At 46.5% G+C, this 25209-nt stretch overlaps 1 protein-coding gene across 4 annotated transcripts in view; it reads left to right on the top strand.

Moving 5' to 3' along the window:
- Window positions 1-17400, top strand: part of LOC137534927 (oocyte zinc finger protein XlCOF6-like) — a 28739-nt gene extending 11339 nt beyond the window's left edge. For 2 of the 4 annotated variants that reach the window (XM_068256643.1, XM_068256645.1), the window contains exons 2-5: window positions 10689-10753; window positions 10872-10969; window positions 11068-11272; window positions 15310-17400. In XM_068256643.1, coding sequence (XP_068112744.1) covers window positions 10720-10753; window positions 10872-10969; window positions 11068-11272; window positions 15310-16571 — 1599 coding nt within the window. In that variant the 5' untranslated portion in view covers window positions 10689-10719 and the 3' untranslated portion in view covers window positions 16572-17400. Of the gene's footprint in view, window positions 1-10685; window positions 10754-10871; window positions 10970-11067; window positions 11273-15309 lie in introns of all 4 variants that reach the window. The other 2 variants (XM_068256644.1, XM_068256642.1) reach the window with 1 other exon arrangement.
- Window positions 17401-25209: the final 7809 nt, after the last annotated feature.

Genomic DNA, 25209 nt, shown 5'->3' with positions numbered 1-25209 from the left:
CATACAGCTTTCACCTAGCCCTCCCACACCAGAATGACTCCCTCTCCCTCTACCAGACAGTATATATCAAGCTTAGCAAACAGACATCAAATGTTAGCAGATGATAAGAGCAAGGCCAGTCTGCTAACAGACAATAGGACAATGGCAAATGCCCCGCCTGACTCCATTAATTTACAATCAATGCAGAGACATAGCCTAATCACAGCAAACAAACAATGCAGGAATAAAATACAATTAGAAAAACACATCATAACATATACCATATATCACAGGCGGAGCTTGTCATTAAACCAGGGCTTATTGTTGGGGAAAGTCCTGAAGGTCTTGGATGGGATACATGCTTCCTCGCAGAAGCTAATGTAGGAGGTAACGTTCTCGGCCCATTCATCAAGGGAGGGTGCCTCCCGGGTCGTCCAGTCTGTGGTGTCAAAACAGGCTTGGAGTTCCAGTTTTCCTTCTGCTGTCTATTTTTTGATGGTTTTGACAGTGGGCTTGGAGGTCTCTAGGAGCCGCCTGTAAGTGGGGATCAGGTGGATTGAGTTATGATCAGAGTTTCCCAGAGGGGCTCCTTGGGTGGCCTTGCATGCGTTCTTATGGACCGTGTAGCAGTGGTCCAGGATATTACCGTTTCTGGTGGGGCAGGTTATGTGCTGCTTGTAGCGGGGCATCTCAAAGCGTCGGTTCTCCTTGTTAAAGTCGCCCAGGATGATGATCAGAGCCTCAGGGAGGGATGTTTCCCACCGCGAGATATTGTAACTGAGGGCTTGCAGTGCGATCTTGGAGCATGCGTCGGGAGGGATGTAGACCCCAACAAGGACGAGGGAAGAGAACTCCCTGGGGGAGTATTTAGGCCTGCAGTTTATAGCCAGAAACTCCACATCTGGGGTACAGGTCTTGTTGAGGGTGATGATGTTGGAGCATCAGGAGGTGTTGATGTAAAAGCAGATGCCCCCACCTCTCGTTTTCCCAGAGAGGGCTACATCGCGGTCTGCTCTTAGGAGGTTGTAGCCTGGTACATGAAGAGAGCACATCCAGGAGGGGTCGAGGGTCACAGGTAGGTGGTATTGAGCAGGTAGCACCGCACAGTGTGTGGCCCGGATGGGTGATATGGAGCGAGCAGCACATGATATTGCACACAAGATGGTGTGGAACGGGCAGCACGGCACAGTCTGTGGCGCAGTAGGTGGTAAGGGGCAGACAGCACCGCACAGGCCACACTTAGGTGGTATGGAGCGAGCTCAGTAGCTGGTATGGGGCAGGCAGCACAGGTGGTAAGGGGCAGTCAGTCCAGCACAACTCAGGCACAGATGGTATGCACAGGTGGTAAAGAGAGGTCAGTCCAGCACAGCATGTGGCTCAAGTAGCTAATATGGAACAGGTAGCACTGCTCAATATATGGCCAGGGTAGATGGTACGGAGCAGGCAGCATCGCTCAGGGCATGGCACAGGTAGATTATGAGGGGCAGACAGCACCACACAAGGGGAAGGTGAGGCAGACAGCACAGCATAGCATGAGTGGCACATAAGATGGTGGGGCAGCACAGCACAGTATGAGGCACACATAGATGGTATGGAGCAAGCAGCGGGCTGAGCAAGGACAGGATAGTGGGGTCCCAGTTCCAGTAATAGTATTTCAGTAGTAGTGTGGATACAAGCAGTGGGACTCACCATGGGAGCGATCACACAGGCAGGAGGATCTGCAGCCGCTGGAAGTGTGCCTGGAAGGGTAGGCAGGTCGCGGGGGCCCCAGGTCCTGGAGGCTGAATGTCCCATACCAGCGGAGAGCACCCAAGGGGAGGCAGAGCGAGAGGAGCTGTGTGGAGTTTAGTCCCCCTTGGATCGCTGGCGAGGTGCAGCCCCGGAGTTCCCGGCTGAAGAAACCTTAATTTGATCCAGATTTTTTTTTGTGAGTCGAATCATCCGGATCATCACAATGAAAGATTCGGTTCACAGTGGATGTCTGTCTGGAAGAAACAGGAACATACAGAATCAGGGCCGGTTTAAGCAACAATGGGGCCCCAGGGCAAAATAAACCTGGGGGGCCCCCCCAACATATACCCCGGGACAAAAATCGGCATTAGAGAACCTTTATTGCAGCTGGTATAACGGTGTGAAGTCCCAATCGGTTGGAGCTCCACATTCTGGCTATCCCAGCCTGCATGGGGGACAAGGGGTTAAAAAGTTTCAGGAGGGGGGACCCCACATCATTTAAAAAAAAAATTCCCACACTCTAAACATAAAAAAAAAAAATTGGGAAAATAGGAAAAAATGCCAGGGATCTTCATACAGCCATATTGCGGCTGTATAGCGATCCCTGGCCAAAACGCTGTGGCTGCATATAGACCCCCTGGAAACCCCGTCAGGAAATTTATTGCGCTTTCGTTTGATGCATGTAAAATTACACTACCGTTAGGTTTGCTACTAAAAGTGACATTTACCGCATTTAAAAGTATACTTTTTTCCTTCGAAACTTTAAAATCAATTTTCTCAAAAACTATAAGGTCTTTTTGAAAAATTGTTTTTTACTCTTATTCCTAATGAACCCCTTAACATATCCTGCAACTTTAGGGTTTCTAGCATTTAAGGTGGATTTGCTATTAACCATTAAAGTCGGCAGGTTTTTAAATGTGTATTTTTTTTTCCTTTGAAACTTTAAAATCGATTTTCTCAAAAACTATAAGGCCGATTTGCAAAAAAATTTTTTCCTCTTGTAGCCACTGGGGGCCCCTACAAGCTCTGGGGCCCTGGGGCAGCTGCCTCCTTTGCCTTAATGGTAGCGCCGGCCCTGTACAGAATGTACAGTGCAGGGAAAGTCCTGTCCTGCTAGTCATTTCACCCAGTCTGCTTCCCTAGTAAAATGATTCAAATGATTTGGTTCAAAGATCCGGATCTTTTCAATGATCCGGACTTCCTATCACTAACCTGGAGCTTTGAGAGCTGCATAACGCAGCTCAATCTGACATCCAACTTCAACACCACCATGCGTTGCGTTAGGGGCACGTTATGCGACCTTAACGTTCCCTAAAACGCAACGTCTTGGTGGGAAAGTAGCCTTAAAGGGCAACTGAAGTTAGAGGTAAATGGAGGCTGCCATATTTATTTTCTTTTAAACAATACTAGTTGACTGGTATTGCTCCTGTTCTATTTGGCTGTAGTAGTGACTGAATCACACCTGAAACAAGCATGCAGCTAATCTTGTCAGATCTGACAATAATGTCAGAAACACCTGATCTGCTGCATGCTTTTTCAGGGTCTATGGCTAAATGTATCAGCAGGACAGCCAGGCAGATGGTATTGCTTAAAGCGGATCCGAGATGAAAAACGAACTATAACAAGTAACTTGTGTATATATATATATATATATATATATATATATATATATATATATATATATATATATATATATATATATATATATATATATATTCTAAAGTTTAGATGGTTTACACAGCTAATCTAGCTGCAAACAGTTTTAATAGAATATGATTATTTATTCCTGTGATACAATGACAGCCGCCATGTTGTTTGTAATTATTACACTGAGGCAGGCTTATCTGTATCTTAATCCATCAGCCTAATCAACCTCCTCCTGCCCAGACTGAGCTCCCATGAGCCTTTGCCACTGCCAAGGCTCTCTGAAACCCTGTGGGTGTGGCTTTTTTAGTTTATAGGGAATTAGAGTATTAAAACAAAAACAAAAAAGTATTTGGCTTGTGGAATGCCCTATAAACAATAGGAAAGGAACACAATTATGCAATGTGTAAAAGTTCACCTCGGATCCACTTTAAAAGGAAATAAATATGGCAGCCTCCATATCCAGCTCGCTTTGGTTGTCCTTTAAATGTCTCTCAACCAACCCTCCATTATGATAGAGGGTCTGTCCAGAGACATTTACCAGGTGTTGCTTTGTGTGTTGCTATACAGTATATTCATGACCTCTGCATGTTACACAGCTGGCTCGGCACATTATTGATGATTTTATATTTATGCCCTATAGGTGAGCATCATGTGCTGTTCTATGGAGAGGGAAGGGAGGATGACGAGCAAGTGATAAGGCTACAAATAATTGTGCTCGTTCATTACTTGTGTTTTATCGATCCCCACAGATCATTAGGCGATATCTGGGGCAGCTTTACACAGGTCAGATTCTCAGCACAAAACGATTGCCTCTGCGGATGGGTATCTAATGTGTTTATTCATTATTGTAAGCCGGGAAAGTGCTGAAAACATATTTTGTAGATCAGGTGAAAAATAGGAACGAACTAAGATATTTAAGAGCTTTGGGTGAATAAACCTCTCAGCTTTATTGCAAACAGCAATATTCTAAGTACAGACATCCCATGATTAACATCCGATGTGATCTTGCTAGTGATGTGTTCTGTTGCCATGGAGGCAGGTGGAGGGGCAACAATCAGAGCGGACCCTGCGGGGGGGGGGGGGGGGGGGTCGTACTGGGAAATAAGATTTATAAATATGCTTTCCAGTGCATGCTGCTTGTAATTCATCAAAAATAGTAGGCTGTAATGGATTTTTAAATAAGTGAGGTTTAATGCTCACTATCTAATAGAAATACAAAGTCAATGGTCAGGGCTGGATTTACCATAAGGCACTTTAGGCACGTTCCTACAGGCGCTTGATGATGGAAAGGTGTCTCACTCCTCTCCACTAGTTCCCCGCTCCTTTCCTATGCAGAGTGCCAAGTGGAGTGTAAATGAGGTTACTCACCTGGCTCTCGGCATTCCACTGATGAGCTCCCCCCTCGGTCAGAGGCACCACTAGCTACCGAATGCTGAGGATAGCTCAGGCTACCTAATACTAAGGGACACATGTAGGTTCCCATGACAGGCAAGGGAACTAAGAACTAATGGCCCATACTCACGGGCTACGTGTTGCGGCGACAGGTCGCCCGTGAGTATGAGGCGCAACACGGGCGCGCACCCCGAACAGTCGCTCGTCGACGCTGTCGCCAGGCGATTGAACCAGTCAATCGCCTAGCGACAGTTGCCGCCGCAACTTTGCTGCAACTGTCGCTAGTCCGCGTGTGTATGCGGACTAGCGACAGCAACCCCATAGCCGGCGCACTGAGTTTCCGGCGGGGAGGAGGAACGTCGGCGACAGCTTCCGTCGCGCCACTAGTCCCTCTTCCGCAGTGTGTATGCGGAGGGACGTGGCAACGAGCTGTCGCCGAACTGTCGCGCACACGCTCCCGTGTGCTAGCGACATGCAGTTTTGGTTGCCCGTGAGTATGGGCCATAAGAGAGAAGTGACATCTGGCCCAGCCTACACATATTTGATGAAAAGTAAAAAGATTTCATACATACTTGGGGCCCCACACTTCCGTCAGTCAGACCCAGTCTAGCATAAGAGAAGTGCACTGTTTGCGTATATCTCCTGCAGCCGCTGGAGAGATACGTAGAGGGCACACTTCTCCTGCGTAGGCTGGCTCCACTGACGTCAGTGACGGGACCCGGTTCTCATCGTTACGGGCAGCGTGGGAGCGATCCAGGCGGATGGGGCTGGAGGAAGCCCCAGGTATGTATAAAATCTTTTTTCCTTATTCATCTCTGGTTCCCTTTAATACTAAGGGTACTTCTTGCATTGTGGTTCGGTGGGCGAAGTCTGGGCATGGAGGGCAAAGTCTAGGCTGCCAGGCCTATAGGCTCCTGTGATGTAAATCCGGGCCTGTCAATGGTTAAAGTCTTCAAAGTAAAACAAAAAAAGTTACAAAAGATTTTAAACAATAGTCAAAAGATATAATAGTTCTTGGTCTTCTATGTACGCTTGTGTTGGGAGACAGAGACACATACCCCATACTTAAATAAGAAGCAGATGACAAAATCCATTCCTCCTTTACTAAGTACAATACCATTTTAGAATTCCTTATCTTACATGATGTCATTTTTTTTATACACTACTTCTTTTCTAAATAGCATCTGCCGAATCCTATAGAAGCACATTCCTAATATGGCACTATTACCTAAATAACTAAAATAGTTATACCTCTCCAAACGCAACAACTGATTCTAACAACCATCCTTGTTGTTTTCCTTTCTTTGGAGAGGCCACATTCCTTGACTGAGAACAGTTGGTCACTAATGTCTCAAATAACACTGGGGGAAGGGCAGGGTCCCTAAATTTAAAGCGGCTCTGAATAGGATACATTCCTATGACACACACAGGCGCACACACATTCAATTTGATTTATCAACTGCTAAATAGCTGACTTAATTGTTTAATTGATATGTATCCTTATCAATCAAGCAATAAGGCCTGGAGCCCACTTAAGCATTTTTTTTTTTTTGATGCTGGGAACACACTAGGCAGCACGGGAAAGGTAGCGTTTTGCTGCATATGCGTTTGTGCATTTTTAGTGTGTTTTTGTCTTGCAATTTTCCAGCACGTGCATTTTTCATGCATTTTAATGCGTTCGCGGTTTGCATATGTAAATCGCATATGCGTTTTGTATGCATGCATGCGTTTTTTCATGCATTTTTTTAATGTGTTTTATGAAAATCACTAGGAAGTCAACAGGAAGCGGAGATGGATCACTTTATTTAAATAAAAAATGCACTAAAACGCAATACCTAGGAGTCACCATTGACTTGCATTATGTGTATTTTCACTGGGTTTTCTGCAAAGCCAGCGTTTGTCAAGTGTGTTCCTACCCTGAGTGTTTAGGGATTGCTAGTGATTTCCCTAATGCTCTGCCAATGTAAGTGGATGGAACAGATCCCACTGGAGCGATTGTGATTAGGGAAATCGCAGTCGCAGGACATGCAGCATTTTGGAAGCATTTCCATTCTGATGTATTGTATAGGAGCAGGGAAATCACATCCAAAATCGCTTACAAAACGCTACCACCAATCGCTAGCAATTGCGATAGCGCTTTGCGCTTTCTAGTGGATCCCTGGCCTATATATTATATTATTCCTATCAAAACTCTAATCAATTATATAACGGGGGGGGGGGGGAAATAACATTGAGATCAGTCTTGCTCAGTTGTCATTAACGATCCGGCTCAATAGATCGTTAACGACACCTATACAATACAATACAATAACATTTCTATAGCGCTTTTCTCCCATAGGACTCAAAGCGCTTAGGCTCTCTCAGATTCAGTAATTAGTAGGATGAAGTATTCACACAACAAAAGTTACATTTCTGCAAATGCCAGACTGAACAGGTGGGTTTTCAGTCTGGATTTAAACACGTCCAGGGATGGGGCTGTCCTGATCTGTTGAGGTAAAGAGTTCCAAAACGTAGGGGCAGCATGACAGAAGGCTCTGGGACCAAAAGTTTCTAAGTGGACTCTGGGTATGACTAGATTATTAGAACCTGTGGATCTGAGAATGCGGGGATTGCTACGCAGCTGTAACATATCTTTCATGTATCCAGGGCCTAGATTATTCAGGGATTTAAATGTCAGTAGGCCGATCTTGAATAGTACCCTCCATTCTATAGGTAGCCAGTGAAGGGAATGCAGGACTGGCGTTATGTGGCAGTGACGGGGTTGGTTGGTTAGCAGTCTGGCAGCAGTATTCTGTATCAGCTGTAGGCGGTACAAGGCCTTTTTTGGAAGGCCAGTGTAGAGAGCATTGCAGTAGTCCAGTCGGGATGTGATGAAGGCGTGGACTAAGGTTGGCAGATCTTCTGGGGGTATGAGGTGCTTGATTTTTGCAATGTTCTTCAGGTGAAAATAGGATGATTTCACCACAGCAGAGATTTGAGTTCTGAAGTTTAAATCCCCATCAATTAGAACTCCCAGGCTACGCACATGATCAGAGCTGCGTAGATCCGTGCCTCCTATTCCCAGTGGTGAAGACTGCAAGTTAAGTTGTTTTGTTATCATGCTCTGCCCTCCAATCAGAAGGACTTCAGTTTTGTCTGCATTTAGTTTCAGCCAGTTGTCATTCATCCATTGCTGTAGTTCACGTAAGCAGGCGTTTATAGTTAGAGTTGGGTCTGTCACACCAGGCTTGAAGGAAAGATATAGTTGGGTGTCGTCTGCATAGCAGTGGTATGTCAGGCCATGTTTTTGGATTAGTTTTCCCAACGGTAGCATGTAAATCGTGAAAAGCAGGGGAGAGAGGATTGAGCCCTGGGGCACCCCATACTTAAGTGTTACAGGGGTGGACAGGAAGGGCCCCATAGACACTTTGTGGGTTCTGCCACTCAAGAAGGATTGGAACCACTGAAGTACTATGCCATCAATGCCGCAGTATTCCTGTAGCCTGTTTATCAAGATGTCATGGTCAACTGTGTCAAAGGCTGCAGAAACGTCTAGCAGTATGAGGATCGAGCACTCTCCTCTGTCTCTTGCCATGAGCAGGTGGTTGCATATTTGGATGAGGGCAGTTTCAGTGCTGTGGTGTTTCCTGAAGCCAGACTGGAATGGGTCATAACTGTTATTTTGTAGGATTCTGGCTTCTAGCTGGAGGTATACAGCTTTTTCAATTAGCTTTCCCAGAAAGGGGAGGTTAGAGACAGGTCTGTAGCTGGTCATTGCATCTGGGTCCAGGGAGGGTTTTTTGAGGAGAGGCCTGATGATTGCTTCCTTCAGTAAAGCAGGAAATATCCTGCGCAGGATTGATTGGTGGCCGTTGCGCACACAGAACAACTGTAAAAAAAACCATAGCATTACATTGGGAAGAGCTTTTGAAACCTCTAAAAGCTCTTCCCAATGTAATGCTATGGGTTTTTTTTTTTTTTTACAAAACCTCATTGCTCCAGTGTGCACAGACACATAGGATAACATTAGCAGCAGATTTAAAAACTCAAAACACTCAGAAAAACTCCTCTGGTGTGCACCAGGCCTAAGTGCACATTTATGGTTTCAATGTATTTTGCTGCATCTGAAAAATTGCACCCAAAGGTGCATGCAGAAAAATGGGCTGTAAGGGATAGAAGAAAAAAGTAGGGAAGTCTCTGGTAAAGGGTACAGCAGGTGGACAGAGCTGGGAACTCTGGTATACAGAGACCTCACCACCAGAGACCTTGAGAGACACAAGATGGTTGCTGCCCTCTTGTGGTACTTTTTGGTATTGGTCTCAGTACTCATGCTGAGAATACACGGTTCATTTTTGAGGTGATTAGATGGTTCCATAGATAATTCCGACAAGTCCGATCCCCCTTTCGATTCTTTCACCGCTCGATTTCTGATAGAAGTGAATGGAAAAAGATAAGAAAAACGAGCGGAAGATAAGATAAGACTGCAGAATCGAGTGGCGAAAACGATCGAGAGGAGAAACGCTTGGCAGAAATGAACCGTGTATTCCCAGCATTAGGTTCTAATTAGGACTTGATTTGTATATCTGATCTCTATATTGGTGGGTGACTACATAAAAGCCTCTTCCTGGTTTTGCCTGATGCCAATGATAGCATGTAGCTTGAGTCATAGCTGCATTGGTGGGTCTTGTGTTGGATACCTTGGCTCGCATCCTTGTGGACGTGTGCTGTTTCTTGCCATGTGGATGTTACCATAGCGCTGCTGGTAACATTCCCTCTAGTCTCACTGTGTAGACATTATCGGTAGCTGCGGTCGCTATTGGTAATGCTCCCTCTAGTCTCACTGTGTAGATCTTACCGTTAACTGTGGTCGCTATTATTAATGCTCCCTCTAGTCTCACTGAGTAGATGTTACCATTAGCTGCAGTCGCTATTGGTAATGCTCCCTCTAGTCTCGCTGTTACCATTAGCTGCAGTCGCTATTGGTAATGCTCCCTCTAGTCTCGCTGTGTAAATCTTACCGTTAACTGTGGTCGCTATTATTAATGCTCCCTCTAGTCTCGCTGAGTAGATGTTATCGTTAGCTGCAGTCACTATCGGTAATGCTCCCTCTAGTCTCGCTGTTACCATTAGCTGCAGTCACTATCGGTAATGCTCCCTCTAGTCTCACTGTTACTGTTAGCTGCGGTCACTATTTGGTAACGTTACCTCTAGTCTTACTGTCTAGACGTTAACCGTTATCTGCTGTCGCTAAGGGTAATGCTCCTTCTAGTCTTGCCGTTTGGACATTACTATCACTGCGGTCGCGATTTGCAGAAACTTCTTATAGTCTTGCAATGTGGACATTGCCATTAGCTCTGATTGCTATTGGTAGCACTCCTTCCTGATCTGTATAGATTTTGTTTGTATCTGTGGGGATTGTCTAAAGGTGAAGAATATTGTTTCAGATTGGGATATAGAGGCTGAGGGATGCTGAGAGATCTTCTGCCAGGCCTTACATCCACAAAAAGAATTAGTTACAAATTCTTTGGGGTTGAATCACTAAAGGAAATAGTATGAGTAACCGCCTGTTCTCGCACTATTCCCACAGTGTGCTTTAAATGTAATGCGCTGCATAAAACACGCTCTAAGCCACGTAGCGCACGTATACACAGGAGCACACGCTATGCTGTGGGTAATGCAGCATGGCGAACACTATTAACATAAGCCTCCTTCCAGCAAACAAGGAGCGCCTCTCTACTCCTGCCCTGAGGCCTTTCAGGTCCAATCACTATAAAATACGTGATCCCCGCACTCTGATTGGCCCATTAGGCTGCCAGTCACTTGAGTAACAGGAGGTTACTCCCGCTATTTCCTTAAGTGAATTATTGCCATTATTTCCTATTGGACATTATACTAATTTGTTCTTCTTCTTTCTACTCTTTTGTAATGGCCTTGTGTATTTCCCTGTGGCGGATAAGAAGTATTTAGGACCCAAGGATCTGCAAGGACACCATGATGGATTATCAGCCGCCCCTCACATCACAGGGTAAGAGGTGACTATTATTTATTGTAAAGGAGAGAGCAGTACGGAGGGTCTACCTAGATCCCCATCATCTAATAATCGCTTAGAAACAATGTATTCAGTCACTGTGTGTTTCCAACAGATGGATCCAGTAACAGAAACCCACCAGAGAGTCATACAGGTCCTCTTTATTCCCAGCGTTGTCCCCAGCAAGATCCCACCATTCTACATTATTATCAGGTAGAAAGAACTAAAGGACTAGAACTCACATGTTGCTCCAGTCTGTGTAGTTTTATTTTTTAGATGGGATTTCATTATTGTCATCTTTGTGGATTTAGGATGAGAAACAGCTCAGTATAAAAACTGAGTTCAAAGAGGAGGCACACGAGACATATGTGAGGGCTGATCAGCAGTCTACAGAGGAGGGAGATCTGATGAAGTTAACTAAAAAGGAAGAAGAGGAGACATATGGGAGGAGTCAGCAGAGGTTTTCAGAGAGGCGCAAAATGAAAAAGGAGGAATGTTTTCAAGCCATCAGCACAAGTAAGTAACTGCCGCTAAATAATGATGCCCTTCATATTTTAATTTTCTTTCCAAATAATACAAAAGAAGACAGAATACTGATACCTTACCATCATTTGATAAAATCATAGTACCAACAAATCAGGATGAGATACTGTACACCATATGAAAGGCTCATCTCCATTCCTCAGTATAACATCATAGCACCAACAAATGAGGGGGAGATACTGTACACCAGGGTCTCTCAACTTTTTTGTTCCAAGTACCCCCTATTGCAATTCAGTTCCAGCCAAGTACCCCCAGGACGAGCGTAGCGGGCGAAAGTTACAAGGAGAGGAGCGCGCGTATGTTACTAGCGCACGCTACGCTGCACTACTGCAGCATAGTGCGTGCTCATTAAGAGAGAGATCAAAACGAAATTTGACAGGAAATTGCATGGAGTTTAGGCAGAGGAGATGAGAGGTAAACAGATGAGAGAAGAGGGGGAGTATGCAATATATAGGAGAATTTAATAAATAAATGCAAGGCAGATAATCCAGTGATCAAACAGAAAGATATGTTAAATTAATAGGAATACTGCAATTGAGTGACAATAACTGCATACAATAGTCATAAATAGAGTGCAAATGCTATCACCATAAACCAGGATTACAAAAAACTGCACAACCTGCTAATGCAAGCTATAAATACAGAAAGGGACGAAGGATAAAAAGTGTGCAAAAGAGTGGAGATGGGTGAACTACAGGAGAAGAGCTGACAGCTGGTGCAGGCTCAGCCCAGTGCTGGGAGAGGGAGACGGGACAATGTGTGCACAGAGGGGAGGGGGAAAGACAGTGTCTGCAGGACAGGCTGACAAGGAACTGAGAGAAATGTGGGAGAGATATCAGGATACCTGCAGACAATTGCAGTCCGTGGAGGAGGTATATTACCTTCTGGAGCAGAGACATATCTCTCCTGGCTAATTCAAACCACGCGGGCTGACTGGTGCAGCTCTACCCAATGCTGTGCACTGGGGGGAGGGTCCTCTCCCAGTAACGAGACTCTCTCCCTCTCTGGCTGTATTCCCCTCTGGGTGGGCAGTGGGCAGAGCGACGTTCTGTGCAGTGTTATTCTGTTCCCAGCCGGAACTATAAACTAATTATCGGCTGGGTACACAGATCTCAGAGAGGCGGAAGGTGAAATAGTCCCTTTCACCTGTCTGCCTGCCTCTCTATAACAATCCTTTTTTTTACTTATGGAAATTGCAGCCTAGTGGCTGCACTTCAGAAAAAAAAAGTTACACAAAAAAAAGGACACAGGCAGCTAGGACTGACAGGCTTCCTTGTGGCTCCGAGCTCACTATGTCTGCTATCCCTACGCCACTGAAGCCAGCACAGCTGATTGCACTGCGTACCCCTGACTGTAGTCTCGCGTACCCCCTGGGGTACGCGAACCACGTGTTGAGAACCACTGCTGTACACCATATGAAAGGCCCATCTCCATTCCTCAGTATAACATCATAGCACCAACAAATGAGGAGGAGATACTGTACACCATATGAAAGGCTCATCTCCATTCCTCAGTATAACATCATAGCACCAACAAATGAGGAGCAGATACTGTACACCATATGAAAGGCCCATCTCCATTCCCCAGTATAACATCATAGTACCAACACATGAGGAGGAGATACTGTACAACATATGAAAGGTCCATCTCCATTCCTCAGTATAACATCATAGCACCAACAAATGAGGAGGAGATACTGTACACCATATGAAAGGCCCACCTCCATTCCTCAGTATAACAGCATAGTACCAACACATGAGGAGGAGATACTGTACACCATATGAAAGGTCCATCTCCATTCCCCAGTATAACATCATAGTACCAACACATGAGGAGGAGATACTCTACAACATATGAAAGGTCCATCTCCATTCCTCAGTATAACATCATAGTACTAACAAATGAGGGGAGATACTGTACACCAGTGTTTCTCAACTTTTTCGGCCCAAGTACCCCCTACCGCAATTCAGTTCCAGCCAAGTACCCCCCTACGTGTATAATATATATATATATATATATATATATATATATATACACACACACACATATACATACACATACACACACACACATACACACACACGCGCGCGCGCACTTATACCGCATATATACCGCACCGCAGGTATAGGTGCCCCCAGTATAGATAGATAGCCAGGTATAGGTGCCTGCCCCCAGTATAGGTGCCCTCAGTATAGCTAGGTATAGGTGCCCCCAGTATAGCCAGGCATGGGTTGGTGCCCACAGTATATATAGGTATAGGTGTCCTCATAGCTAGGCATGGGTGCCCCCAGTATAGCCAGGCATGGGTGCCCCCAGTACAGCCAGGATTGGGTGTCGCCCAGTATAGCCAGGCATGGGTGCCCCACAGTATAGCAAGGCATGGGTGCCTCCCAGTATAGCCAGGCATGGGTGCCCTTAGTACAGCCTGGCATGGATGCCCCCAGTATAGCCAGGTATAGGTGCCCCCAGTATAGTTAGGTATAAGTACCCCCAGTATAGCCAGTCATGGGTGCCCTTAGTAAAGCCTGGCATGGATGCCCCCAGGATAGCTAGGCATGGGTGCCTACAGTTTAGTTAGGCATGTGTGCCCAAAGTATAGCCAGGAGGGGATGCAGCGCAAAACGGGGGAGCATGCCCACACATAGCGGCGGGGAGGGGGGTCCACTCCCCCCTCCCTCACCTTGGACTCCCCCGTCAGTGCTTCCCCCTCCGACACGTATTAATAGCAGCGGCGGCGGCATGGTAAAAGGAACGCACACTTACTTCTGCGTTCCATGCCGGAGGTCCAATCTTCTCTGAGCCTGACACTACTTCCTGATAAACAGGAAGTAGCGTCATCGCTGAGAGAGAAGGACCTCTGGCGTGGAACGCGGAAGTAAGTCCGCGTTCCTTTTACCATGCCGCCGCCGCCGCTGCTATTAATGCGTGTCGGAGGGGGAAGCGCTGACGGGGGAGTCCAAGGTGAGGGTGGGGGGGAGTGGACCCCCCTCCCCGCCGCTATGTGTGGGCATGCTCCCCCGTTTTGCGCTGCATCCCCTCCTGGCTGCGTACCCCCAGCTATGGTCTCGCGTACCCCCTGGGGTACGCGAACCGCGTGTTGAGAAACACTGCTGTACACCATATGAAAGGTCCATCCCCATTCCTCAGTATAACATCATAGTACCAACAAATGAGGAGATACTGTACATCATATGAAAGGTCCATCTCCATTCCTCAGTATAACATCATAGCACCAACAAATGAGGAGGAGATACTGTACATCATATGAAAGGTCCATCTCCATTCCTCAGTGTAACATCATAGTACCAACGCATGAGGAGGAGATACTGTACACCATATGAAAGGCCCATCTCCATTCCTCAGTATAACATCATAGTATCAACAAATGAGGAGGAGAATACTGTACACCATATGAAAGGCCCATCTCCATTCCTCAGTATAACATCATAGCACCAACAAATGAGGGGGAGATACTGCACACCATATGAAAGGCCCCTTTCCATTCCTCAGTATAACATCATAGTACCAACAAATGAGGAGAGGATACTGTACACCATATGAAAGGCCCATCTCCATTCCTCAGTATAACATCATAATAACAACAAATGAGGAGGAGATACTGTACACCATATGAAAGGCCCATCTCCATTCCTCAGTATAACATCATAGTACCAACAAATGAGGAGGAGATACTGTACACCATATGAGAGGCCCATCTCCATTCCTCAATATAACATCATAGCACCAACAAATGAGGGGATACTGTACACCATATGAAAGGTCCATCTCCATTCCTCAGTATAATATCATAGTACCAACAAATGAGGAGGGGATACTGTACACCATTTGAAAGGTCTATCTCCATTCCTCAGCCATCATAGTACCAACACATGGAGAGGAGATACTGTACACTTCTGTACATTTTTATACAGTGTTCCTTAGCAGGTTTTGCCATTTTTACGATAAACAGTGACATGTACTGTATGTAACAGTAATATTTTTCCTTCCAGCTGGGGAACACTATGTTGCGAACACCTCAGAGAAAGACCTTTTGTCACATCCAGATGATGCTGCTGTAGATAATGGCATCACAGAATGTTCTTCCATTACTGGAAGCACCCATCCCAGACATCACAATGCAGATAAAGGAATAAATCCCTCTAGTGATGACGAGCTTCCTTTTTCATGTTCAGAGTGTGGGAAATCTTTTTGTGATAAAAATCTCCTTCTTAATCATGAGAGAAATCATACAGGCAACCAACCTTCTTTTTCCTGCTCAGAATGTGGAAGATGTTTCACACAGAAACGAGGACTTAAGGCACACCAGAGAAGTCACACTGGTGACCTTGATTTTTGCTGTAAAAAATGTGGGAAATGTTTCACTCATAAAAAACTCCTGTTTAATCATGAGAGAATTCACAAAAGAGACCGGAATTCTTTTTCCTGCTCAGAATGTGGAAGATGTTTCAAACAGAAACGAGGACTTGAGACACACCAGAGAAGTCACACTGGTGACCTTGATCTTTTCTGTTCTGAGTGTGGGAAATGCTTCGCTAACAAAGGAGCACTTGAAGTACACCAGAGAATTCACACAGGTGAGCGTCCATTTTTATGCTCTGAGTGTGGCAAATGTTTTAGTCAGAAATCAGGACTTAACTCACACCAGAAATTTCATACGGGTCTGCGTCCATTTTCCTGCTCTGAGTGCGGGAAATGTTTTGTGTTGAAAGCAACCCTCCATAGACACCAGGTCATTCACACAGGTTTAAGTCGCTTTTCCTGTACAGAGTGTGAGAAATGTTTTGTTGATAACACAACCTTTGTTGCACACCAGAGAACTCACACAGGAGAATATCCATTTTCCTGTACAGAGTGTGAGAAATGTTTTAAACTGCAAGCACATCTTCATAGACATAAAAAAATTCATACTGGTGTGCGTCCTTTTTGCTGTTCAGAGTGTGGCAAAGGTTTTACACGTAAAGGACACCTTCTTAGACATGAGAAAACTCACACAGGTGAACGTCCCTTTGCCTGTTCAGAGTGTGAGAAATCTTTCAGCATGAAATATAATCTTCTTGTACACCAAAAAATTCACATTGGGGAGTATCCATTTTCTTGTTCAGAGTGTGGGAAATGTTTCATTCAGAAAACAGACTTAACTGTGCACCAGAGAATTCACACAGGCGAACGTCCTTATTCCTGTACAGTGTGTGGAAAATGCTTTTCTTATGCAGCAAGTCTAAAGGCACACAAGATAAGTCACAACCCGTGATTCTAATGACAGTGTTTAATTGGTGTGTTAGGTTTATCATAGCTGTGCCAAAATAATATGCCTCATTCTACTGCCCCAAAGTCAAAGAATGACGTAGTATGTGGGGGCTAAACCATTGTTGACAATCAGAGATCAGACATTTCTTGTAGTTGGTCACCATAGAAAAATGCTGTTACAGTTAGGTCCATAAATATTTGGACAGAGACAACTTTTTTCTCATTTTGGTTCTCCACAAAACAATGAATTTTAAATTAAACAACCAGGGGCGTAACTAGACTTAATAGGGCTGCGGCAGGGCTGCATTTGAGGAAGTTGCAGCCAGGCGTGCAGCAGTCAAGCCGACAGAGTGGGGCACTGAGGGGACGGGAATTTGTTTTTGACCATCCGGTGGCCACCACATGGGGGAGAGCCCAATAAAAAGTCTATACCTGTTTGACATCATGGAACATGTGAGTGAGCAATTTTAATATAGTTTTTAATTGAAACGTTTTTACGCTATGGGAGGCCTTGTGGTTTACTTTGGGGTGCAATCTCTGTGAAGATACTGCTGTATAAGTGGAAAGTGGATCGCGATAGGCCGGGGAATGGCCTGAGAGTGTCCCGGAAACGCTTATGACCCATCCTAACAGGGGGGTCATTGGATAAGGGTGAGTGTCCAGTCACACGGGTGTGGTGGCAGTGATTATAACCAAGGCTACTAGCAAGCTATTATTCCACTGAGAAGCTGGATAAAAGGACATATATGTGCTGATATCTACCTCAGGATATCGCATCTTGTATACAAGCAGGACTTATGCTGGGTACACACTGAGATTTTACTGAGATTTACTGTGAGATCGATTATTTCAAACATGTCCGATTTGCTTTCTGATAGATTTCCGAGCATTTTCCAATCGATTTCCGTTAACTTTAATAAGAAATCGATCGGAAAATGCTTGGAAATCGATCGGAAAGCAAATCGGACATGTTGGAAATAATCGATCTGACAGTAAATCGACCATAAAATCTCATAGTGTGTACCCAGCATTACATCAGGGATGTTGTGCAGTCTTATGTGTATATGTTTTTAGGTTTTATTGATGTAGTTTAGATAGTGCACCACCTTTTGTTGATCTATATTGTTACTCAAATGTACAGCACAGTGAATTGAGTAAAATTGCAAGTATGAGAAATTAACATTTTATTTCCAGTTATTTAATTTGTCCATGTACTTTTTAACCCCTAAAATGAAGGGATTGTGTTAAAAAATGTTTTAGTTGCCTCGCATTTTCATGCAATCATTTTGTTCACCCCACTGAATTAAAGCTGAAAGTCTGCACTTCACCTGCATCTGAGTTCTTTCATTTTAAATTCACTTTGGTCATGTACAGAACCAAAAATTAGAAAAAAAAGTTGTCTCAGTACAAATACTTCTGGACCTAACTCTATATAGGATCAACAGCTCCATATGATAATGGAGTGTGGAGGTTAGTGTTAGGAGTGGAAAACGGGGGTGGGGGGGGGAGAGGTAAGTGTTAGGAGTGAAGAAGGGGGAGGAGAGGCTAGTGTTAGGAGTAAAGAAGGGGAAGGAGAGGCTAGTGTTAGGAGTGAAGAAGGGGAAGGAGAGGTTAGTGTTAGGAGTGGAGAAGGAGGAGGAGAGGCTAGTGTTAGGAGTGAAGAAGGGGGAGGAGAGGTTAGTGTAAGGAGTGGAGAAGGGGGAGGAGAGGTTAGTGTAAGGAGTGGAGAAGGGGGGGGGGGAGAGGCTAATGTTAGGAGTGAAGAAGGGGGGGAGAGGTTAGTGCTAGGAGTGAAGAAGGGGAGGAGAGGTTAGTGTAAGGAGTGGAGAAGGGGGAGGAGAGGTTAGTGTTTGGAGTGGAGATGGGGGAGGAGAGGTTATTGTTTGGAGTGGATATGGGGGAGGAGAGGTTAGTGTTAGGAGTGGAGAAGGGGGGGGGGGATTAGCATCAGGAAGAGGTCAGGTGGTAAGTTAGTGTGAGTGCAATCACTAGACCACCAAGCTATTACCCTCACTTCATCTAACCAGTAGTACAACTTGAGGAAGTACAGACCAAATAGTACAACTGGACTGAGTACAACTCCACAAATGGTATGTCAGGTAATGCCTGTGAATGGAACTATCATCAGTTTGCTGTGCCTACTCTAAGTATATACAGTATGCTGAACTGGGCAAGGAGTCTGGCATTATTACTGGGATTTGTGATTACTGATCGATTGGCTGTTTGCTCTATCAATCAAACACTTGTACACATACAGTATATGCAGCAACTTTGGTCTTCATTAATGGATTTCCTTGACTTATTATCTTTACAATTATACAGTTCAATGCTCAGTACAGGCACCACACAAATTCATATGTAATGGCAAGAAAGTCCCACAAACTCCCCAACATGAAGTCCGTTCCTTCCACTGCAAATGTTTCAAACTCCCTCTTCTTGCATATCACAATACAGCTCCACCACGCCCAATCAGAAGCCACTCGCCAGATGTGATGACCACCAGGGTCTCCCCACTTTACCCCTGACCTTCACGATCACATGCAATCCACTTCCTATTCCACCTTCAATATCCTATTCATGGCCAATATGATTGTGGAGTTCTACTTGACCCTGGTGGTCATCACATCTGGCGAGTGGGTTCTGATTGGGTGTGGTGGAGGTATACTGTGAAGAGGGACTTTTAAACATTTGCAGTGGAAGAAAAGGACTTCATGTTGTGGAGTTTGTGGGACTTTATTACTATTACATATGAATTTGAGCAGCATCTGTACTGAATATTGAACAGTACTATTGTTAAAAAGAGCAGGAGTCCCACCAACAGCAAGCTGAGTAAGGTGTAGACAGAGACATAGGGCCTGATTCACAAAGCTGAGATAACCCAGTTATCACGCCTAAAACAGGGGTCCCCAACCTTTTCCCGCCCGGGGACCACTTTCCTCCCAAATTTTTCTCCGGGGCCCGCGGGGGGTTGGGGGTGGTGGGGGAGACTTTTGCGCCTTCTAGTTAACAGTGTCGTGCGCAGCGCATTACCGGGGGGGGGGGGGGCATAGCTAGCATAGTTAGCATAGTTGCCCCAGTATAGGGAATTTAGTTGCCCCAGTATGGCTAGTACAGTTACCCCAGTATAGCTAGTATAGTGCCCAGTATAGCTAATATAGTGCCCACTATAACTAGTATAGTGCCCAGTATAGGGAGGTAGTGCCCAGTATAGCTAGTATAGTGCCCAGTATGGGTAGGTAGTGCCCCAGTATAGCTAGTATGCCCCAGTACAGCCAGTATAGTGCCCCAGTATGGCTAGTATAGTGCCCACTGCCCAGTATAGCTAGCATTGTGCCCCAGTATAGCTAGTATAGTGCCCCAGTCTGGCTAGTATAGTGCCCAGTATGGCTAGCATTTTGCCCCAGTATAGCTAGCATTGTGCCCCAGTATAGCTAGTATAGTGCCCAGTATAGCTAGCATTGTGCCCCAGTATAGCTAGCATTGTGCCCCAGTACAGCCAGTATAATGCCCAGAACAGCCAGTATAGTGCCCCAGTATAGTAGCCCCCCTCCTCCTCCCCCCCCCCCCCCCCTGCCGCCGCTGCAGTTACCTTTGCCGGCGGTCTTGTATATTCTCCTCTCTCTCTCGCTGAAGTGTGATTCACTGCAGCGCGCCCTGCAGCTGCTGTGAAGGAGAGGGAGGAAACGGGAAAGAGAGCGGTTCCCATAGCAACGGTGCGCCGCTACAGGAAGCTGCTCCCTCTCTCCTGCTTCCTCCCTCTCTATCACAGCAGCTGCAGGGCGCGCTGCTGTGAATCACACGCTGGCAAGATAGAGAAGGGGAATATAAGAGACCAAGCGGCCGCCAGAGGTAACAGCAGCGGTGGCCGCGGAGGGGGGCGGGCGGAGGGGGCAGGCAAAGAGGACAGTTCCGCGGCCCAACTGAAAATGTCCTGCGGACCACAAGTTGGGGATCCCCGGCCTAAAAGACTTTAGGCGTGATAACCTTTGCACTAGCTGAGTTATCACTGCTTTGTGCTGCTGATCGTGCGCAAAGTTTTGCGCCCACAATCGCGCACGCAGCGCCCATAGGGTTGAATGGTCGCATCGCGCGCACTACACCGTGCGCCGCGCGTTTAGGCATGATAAAAAGAAACTTGTGCGAAATTCACGCGCGCAAAACATTTCGCACAAGTTTCTTTTTATCACGCCTAAACTGAGTTTAGGCGTGATAAAGAGCTTTTCACAGGTGTGCAAACACTTTGCACCGCTTTGTGAATTAGGCCCATGTAGTGTGCATCAGATACTGTGTATTGTTATCTTTACAATTATGATTAAAGGGACACTATTGATTGACATGTTTTTTCTTTTTTAGTCGAGATAGGAAATGTTTGGGAAGTGCTGCTAAGTGTTGATGTATATGTTACGGCCAGAACCCGAAGTGTGGCCACTTCGCGTTCTGGCCAGCCACTTCGGGTTCTGGCCGGCCAATGTGCGAAGTGGCCACAGCGCAGCGGCCAATGTTAGAAATGTAATGGTTACACTAAGCACAATGTATTTTACGGCCGTCTCGCTGCAGCCAAATGTATTACAACTTGCTTAATTTAATTAAATATAGCCGGCGGCAATGTGATAGATGAAGCCGCCGGCTTTCGCACTGCCTCCTCCTCCCCCCCCTCCCTCTCCTCTCCCTGCCTTCTATACAATACGGAGCAGCCGGGGAAACGCGTGTCCCCGAGAGTCGTTCGTCGCAGCAGAGCGGGGAGGCTGCAGACATTGCTTCTGCCAGCACCCGCTCTGCAGGAACGGCAGGATTCCCTGCCACGACGAACGACTCTCGGGGACACGCATGTCATGTCCCCGCCGGCTGCTCCGTATTGTATAGGAGGCAGGGAGAGGAGAGAGGGGGGGGGGGGCGATCGGGGGAGGAAGAGGCAGTGCAAAAGCCGGCGGCTTCATCTATCACATTGCCGCTGGCTATATTTAATTAAATTAAGCAAGTTGTAATACTTTTGGCCGCAGCGAGACGGCCGTAAAATACATTGTGCTTAGTGTAACCATTACATTTCTAACATTGGCCGCTGTGCTGCGGCCACTTCGCACATTGGCCGGCCAGAACCCGAAGTGGCTGGCCAGAACGCGAAGTGGCCACACTTCGGGTTCTGGCCGTAACATATAGATCTGAATCCTTATCTCTCTGTTTACTGTTATCTAATCCCTTTCACACTTTCTGAGGGCAGTCTGCTGAAATTCTGTTCTGACGGCAGACTCAGCCATGAGGGCAGGGGAGGATTCCCTTCACAGTGCGTCATTAACTCTATGGGCTTGATTCACAAAGCGGTGCTAACCTAGTTAGCACGCCTAAAGACTTTTGGGCGTGATAAGCATTGCACTAAGTAGGTTGGAACCGCTTTGAGGGAAAAACTTGAGTGCAAAGTTTTGCGTGCGCAAAGTCCGGTGCGCGTGAAATGTCGCATAGGGTTTAATGGCGTTGCGTGCGTAATAGTTTATGCATAAAACTTTGCGCGCGACTTTATTTTATCACGCCTAAACTGAGTTTAGACGTGATAAAGGGCTTTTCACCAGCGTACTAACAGTTAGCATGGCTTTGTGAATTAAGCCCTATGTGTGCAGAGAGCTCAGTCAGAGACAGGCAGAGCTTTCTCTCACAGAGAGCAGAGAAAATGTATCTTAAGTACGACATAAACATCTGAAACTGTGTGTGTGAAACCTGATATATGAAAACAAAAGCCTTTCAGGTAATGTGCTTCAATAACACTGTTTCTAGCACTTCAGGTTGCAGAGATTCTTACAGATTCATACCTCTGCAAATGAGACTTTCCAAACGTAGCTAAATTCTACACACAATGAATTAACCACTTGATGACCCACCCTTTACCCCCCCTTAAGGACCAGCGCTGTTTTGAGTGATCTGTGCTGGGTGGGCTCTGCAGCCCCCAGCACAGATCAGGGTGCAGGCAGAGAGATCAGATTGCCCCCCTTTTTTCCCCCCTATGGGGATGATGTGCAGGGGGGATCTGATCTCTCCTGCCTGCCTGGGTGTTGCGGGGGGGGGGGCACCTCAAAGCCCCCCTCTGCGGCGAAATCCTCCCCCTCCCTCTCCTACTTGGCCCCCCCGGCGATCGAGGCTGCACAGGACGCTATCCGTCCTGTGCAGCCAGTGACGGGACGTCCCCTGTCACATGGCGGCGATCCCCGGCCGCTGATTGGCCGGGGATCGCCGATCTGCCTTACGGCGCTGCTTCGCAGCAGCGCCGTACAATGTAAACAAAGCGGATTATTTCCGCTTGTGTTTACATTTAGCCTGCGAGCCGCCATCGGCGGCCCGCAGGCTATTCACGGAGCCCCCCGCCGTGATTTGACAGGAAGCAGCCGCTCGCGCGAGCGGCTGCTTCCTAATTAATCAGCCTGCAGCTGGCGACGCAGTACTGCGTCGCTGGTCCTGCAGCTGCCACTTTGCCGACGCACGGTATAAGCGTGCGGTCGGCAAGTGGTTAAAGCTTTTGCCTCTGATATTTAACATGAAAATTAGGAAAAATGTTTACACAGCTATGTAGACATTATTTGTACATTGTCATTTTAGAACTCATGGTTTGATAGAGTTCCTTTAAGGAAAATTGTTCATCAATGAGATTATAATCATTGGAGGTTTGTGTAAATAAAGGATACACGAGGCAAATTAAATTAAAGCAGTTTTACCCCCAAAAGCGTTGATGTTCCTTGCCGCAGTTCTGCCTTCAGGAACTCTACTGGGGTCCCCTCTGTAGTGTGAATACATTTATTGCTGCACCGGGCGGCCACAGAAGCGCAAGCTGTGTATGTGATCCCATCTGCCGCCAGCAGACACTCCCAGGGCGTTGTGTCGTCACTCAGATGGTGGCAGGCGGGCGCAGGGTGACCTATGATGACAATCAGGATCTCTAGAGAGCAGGAAAACCATTCAGTAGCTTCCGGCCCAAACTTGTGCAGCATAAACCTCTACTGAGCATCAGGGCTGGTAGCGGGGTGGAGGGCTTATGTGATGTACTTTCTTGTTTCACTTTATTCTTTTTATGATAATGCTTAGTTGTATTCTTTTATATTCAGATGTTATCAGTGTAATCAATAAAACAGGTTTCAGGCTGCTTCATTGAGTTTTTCTTCCTTGTACTGTTACTGGTGAATGTCCTTTTCCTGTCACATGAATGGGGATTGGCCGGTAAGTGCTGCATAGGTGTAAATGGTATAAGGTGTATGTTCTACCCTCAACCTGGTTTCTCCAACACACTGAGCAGCACATATAACCCCCCCCCCCTTCCCCACCACCTTCCCTTCCCATATACCCGACACCTACTACAAGGAACACTTGATTTCCCACTGATGTCCTTCAGTCTCTAAGCTACAATAGATAGCCATCTATACTATCATCATATTCATGTTATACCTTTACCTATAAACATTTCCTCCACATGTGCTGGACCTGCCAACACCCAAGAAATGACTGCTGCATGGTAGGTAAAGTTCCTTTAGTCATTTTCCACGTCACACCTCCACCAGATCCACAGCCTTCCTATGAGGCCACCTCCAGTAATTACCAAAATCCTGCATAGGAAGTAGTGTGTACAATTCTGATTGTGGCTGGAGCACTCAGAGCCCAGCTACTATTATACCAACCCAGCCATAAATAATGATGTCTACAAGATGCTAAGATCACTCAATACAGCCACAGTTTGTGCAGATGAGTGGAAGTCCTGCAGGGCCAGTGCTACCATTAAGGCAAAGGGAGAGACTCCCCCAGGGCCCCCCCAGTACTGCCCCCCCTTTCCCTCCAGGCTGCTGGACCCCCCCCAGGTCTCGCCCCTGACTTAACCTTCCCAGGGCACCTGCACGATTTTTATCAGCATAGTAACTCGCCTATACTGGTGGGCTGCTCTCTCCATGTTCCCCATCTTTATCCTCGCTGCCGGCCTCTTCTCCATGACCTGTCACATGTCACTCACTACACGTAACGCCAGGTCACATGAGGCAGGCAACAGGTATTAAGACAGGGAGTTGGGACAGAGCACTGCGCTGGGATTGGCGAGTTTCTATACTGACACAAATCATGCAGGGGCCATGGCAACCACTGAAGATTTGAGAGGTGAGATTGGGACAGAGCATTGCGCTGGGATTGGTGAGTTTCTATACTGACACAAATCATGCAGGGGCCATGGCAACCACTGAAGATTTGAGAGGTGAGATGGGGGGGGGGGGGGAATGGTGCAGCAGCTGACTCAAGGGGCCCTGGGGGCTGAATGTACTGGTGGAAGGGCCCCAGGTGACCTGGGGCCCAATCCTGGGCTTATTTTACTACAAAATTGTGAGGCCTAGCAGGTCTCATGACTAGTGTCATTTCCAAAGTCCCAATCTGCTGCATGGTCTAAACCCTATGTGGCCCACCTGCACTCAGCTGAGGGATGGTTTTATGCATTGTCCCAGCACTTTGCTTCACCCAAACCTTACATATGCAAGGTATAGAGACTGAAGGCAGAAGAACCACCAGGACTCTGCAAAGCAGGGCACCGGCAGAAGATCTAAGTCAGACATTAGTACAGTACCAAGTGTAAAGCAGGAGACAACCCAATATGCAAGACAAGGTCATACACAGGAGAACAGAAATTCAAG

This window comes from Hyperolius riggenbachi, chromosome 10 (assembly GCF_040937935.1).
Source record: "Hyperolius riggenbachi isolate aHypRig1 chromosome 10, aHypRig1.pri, whole genome shotgun sequence".
In the NCBI taxonomy this organism is placed as follows: domain Eukaryota; kingdom Metazoa; phylum Chordata; class Amphibia; order Anura; family Hyperoliidae; genus Hyperolius; species Hyperolius riggenbachi.
This window is presented reverse-complemented; position numbering and strand designations above follow the sequence as displayed.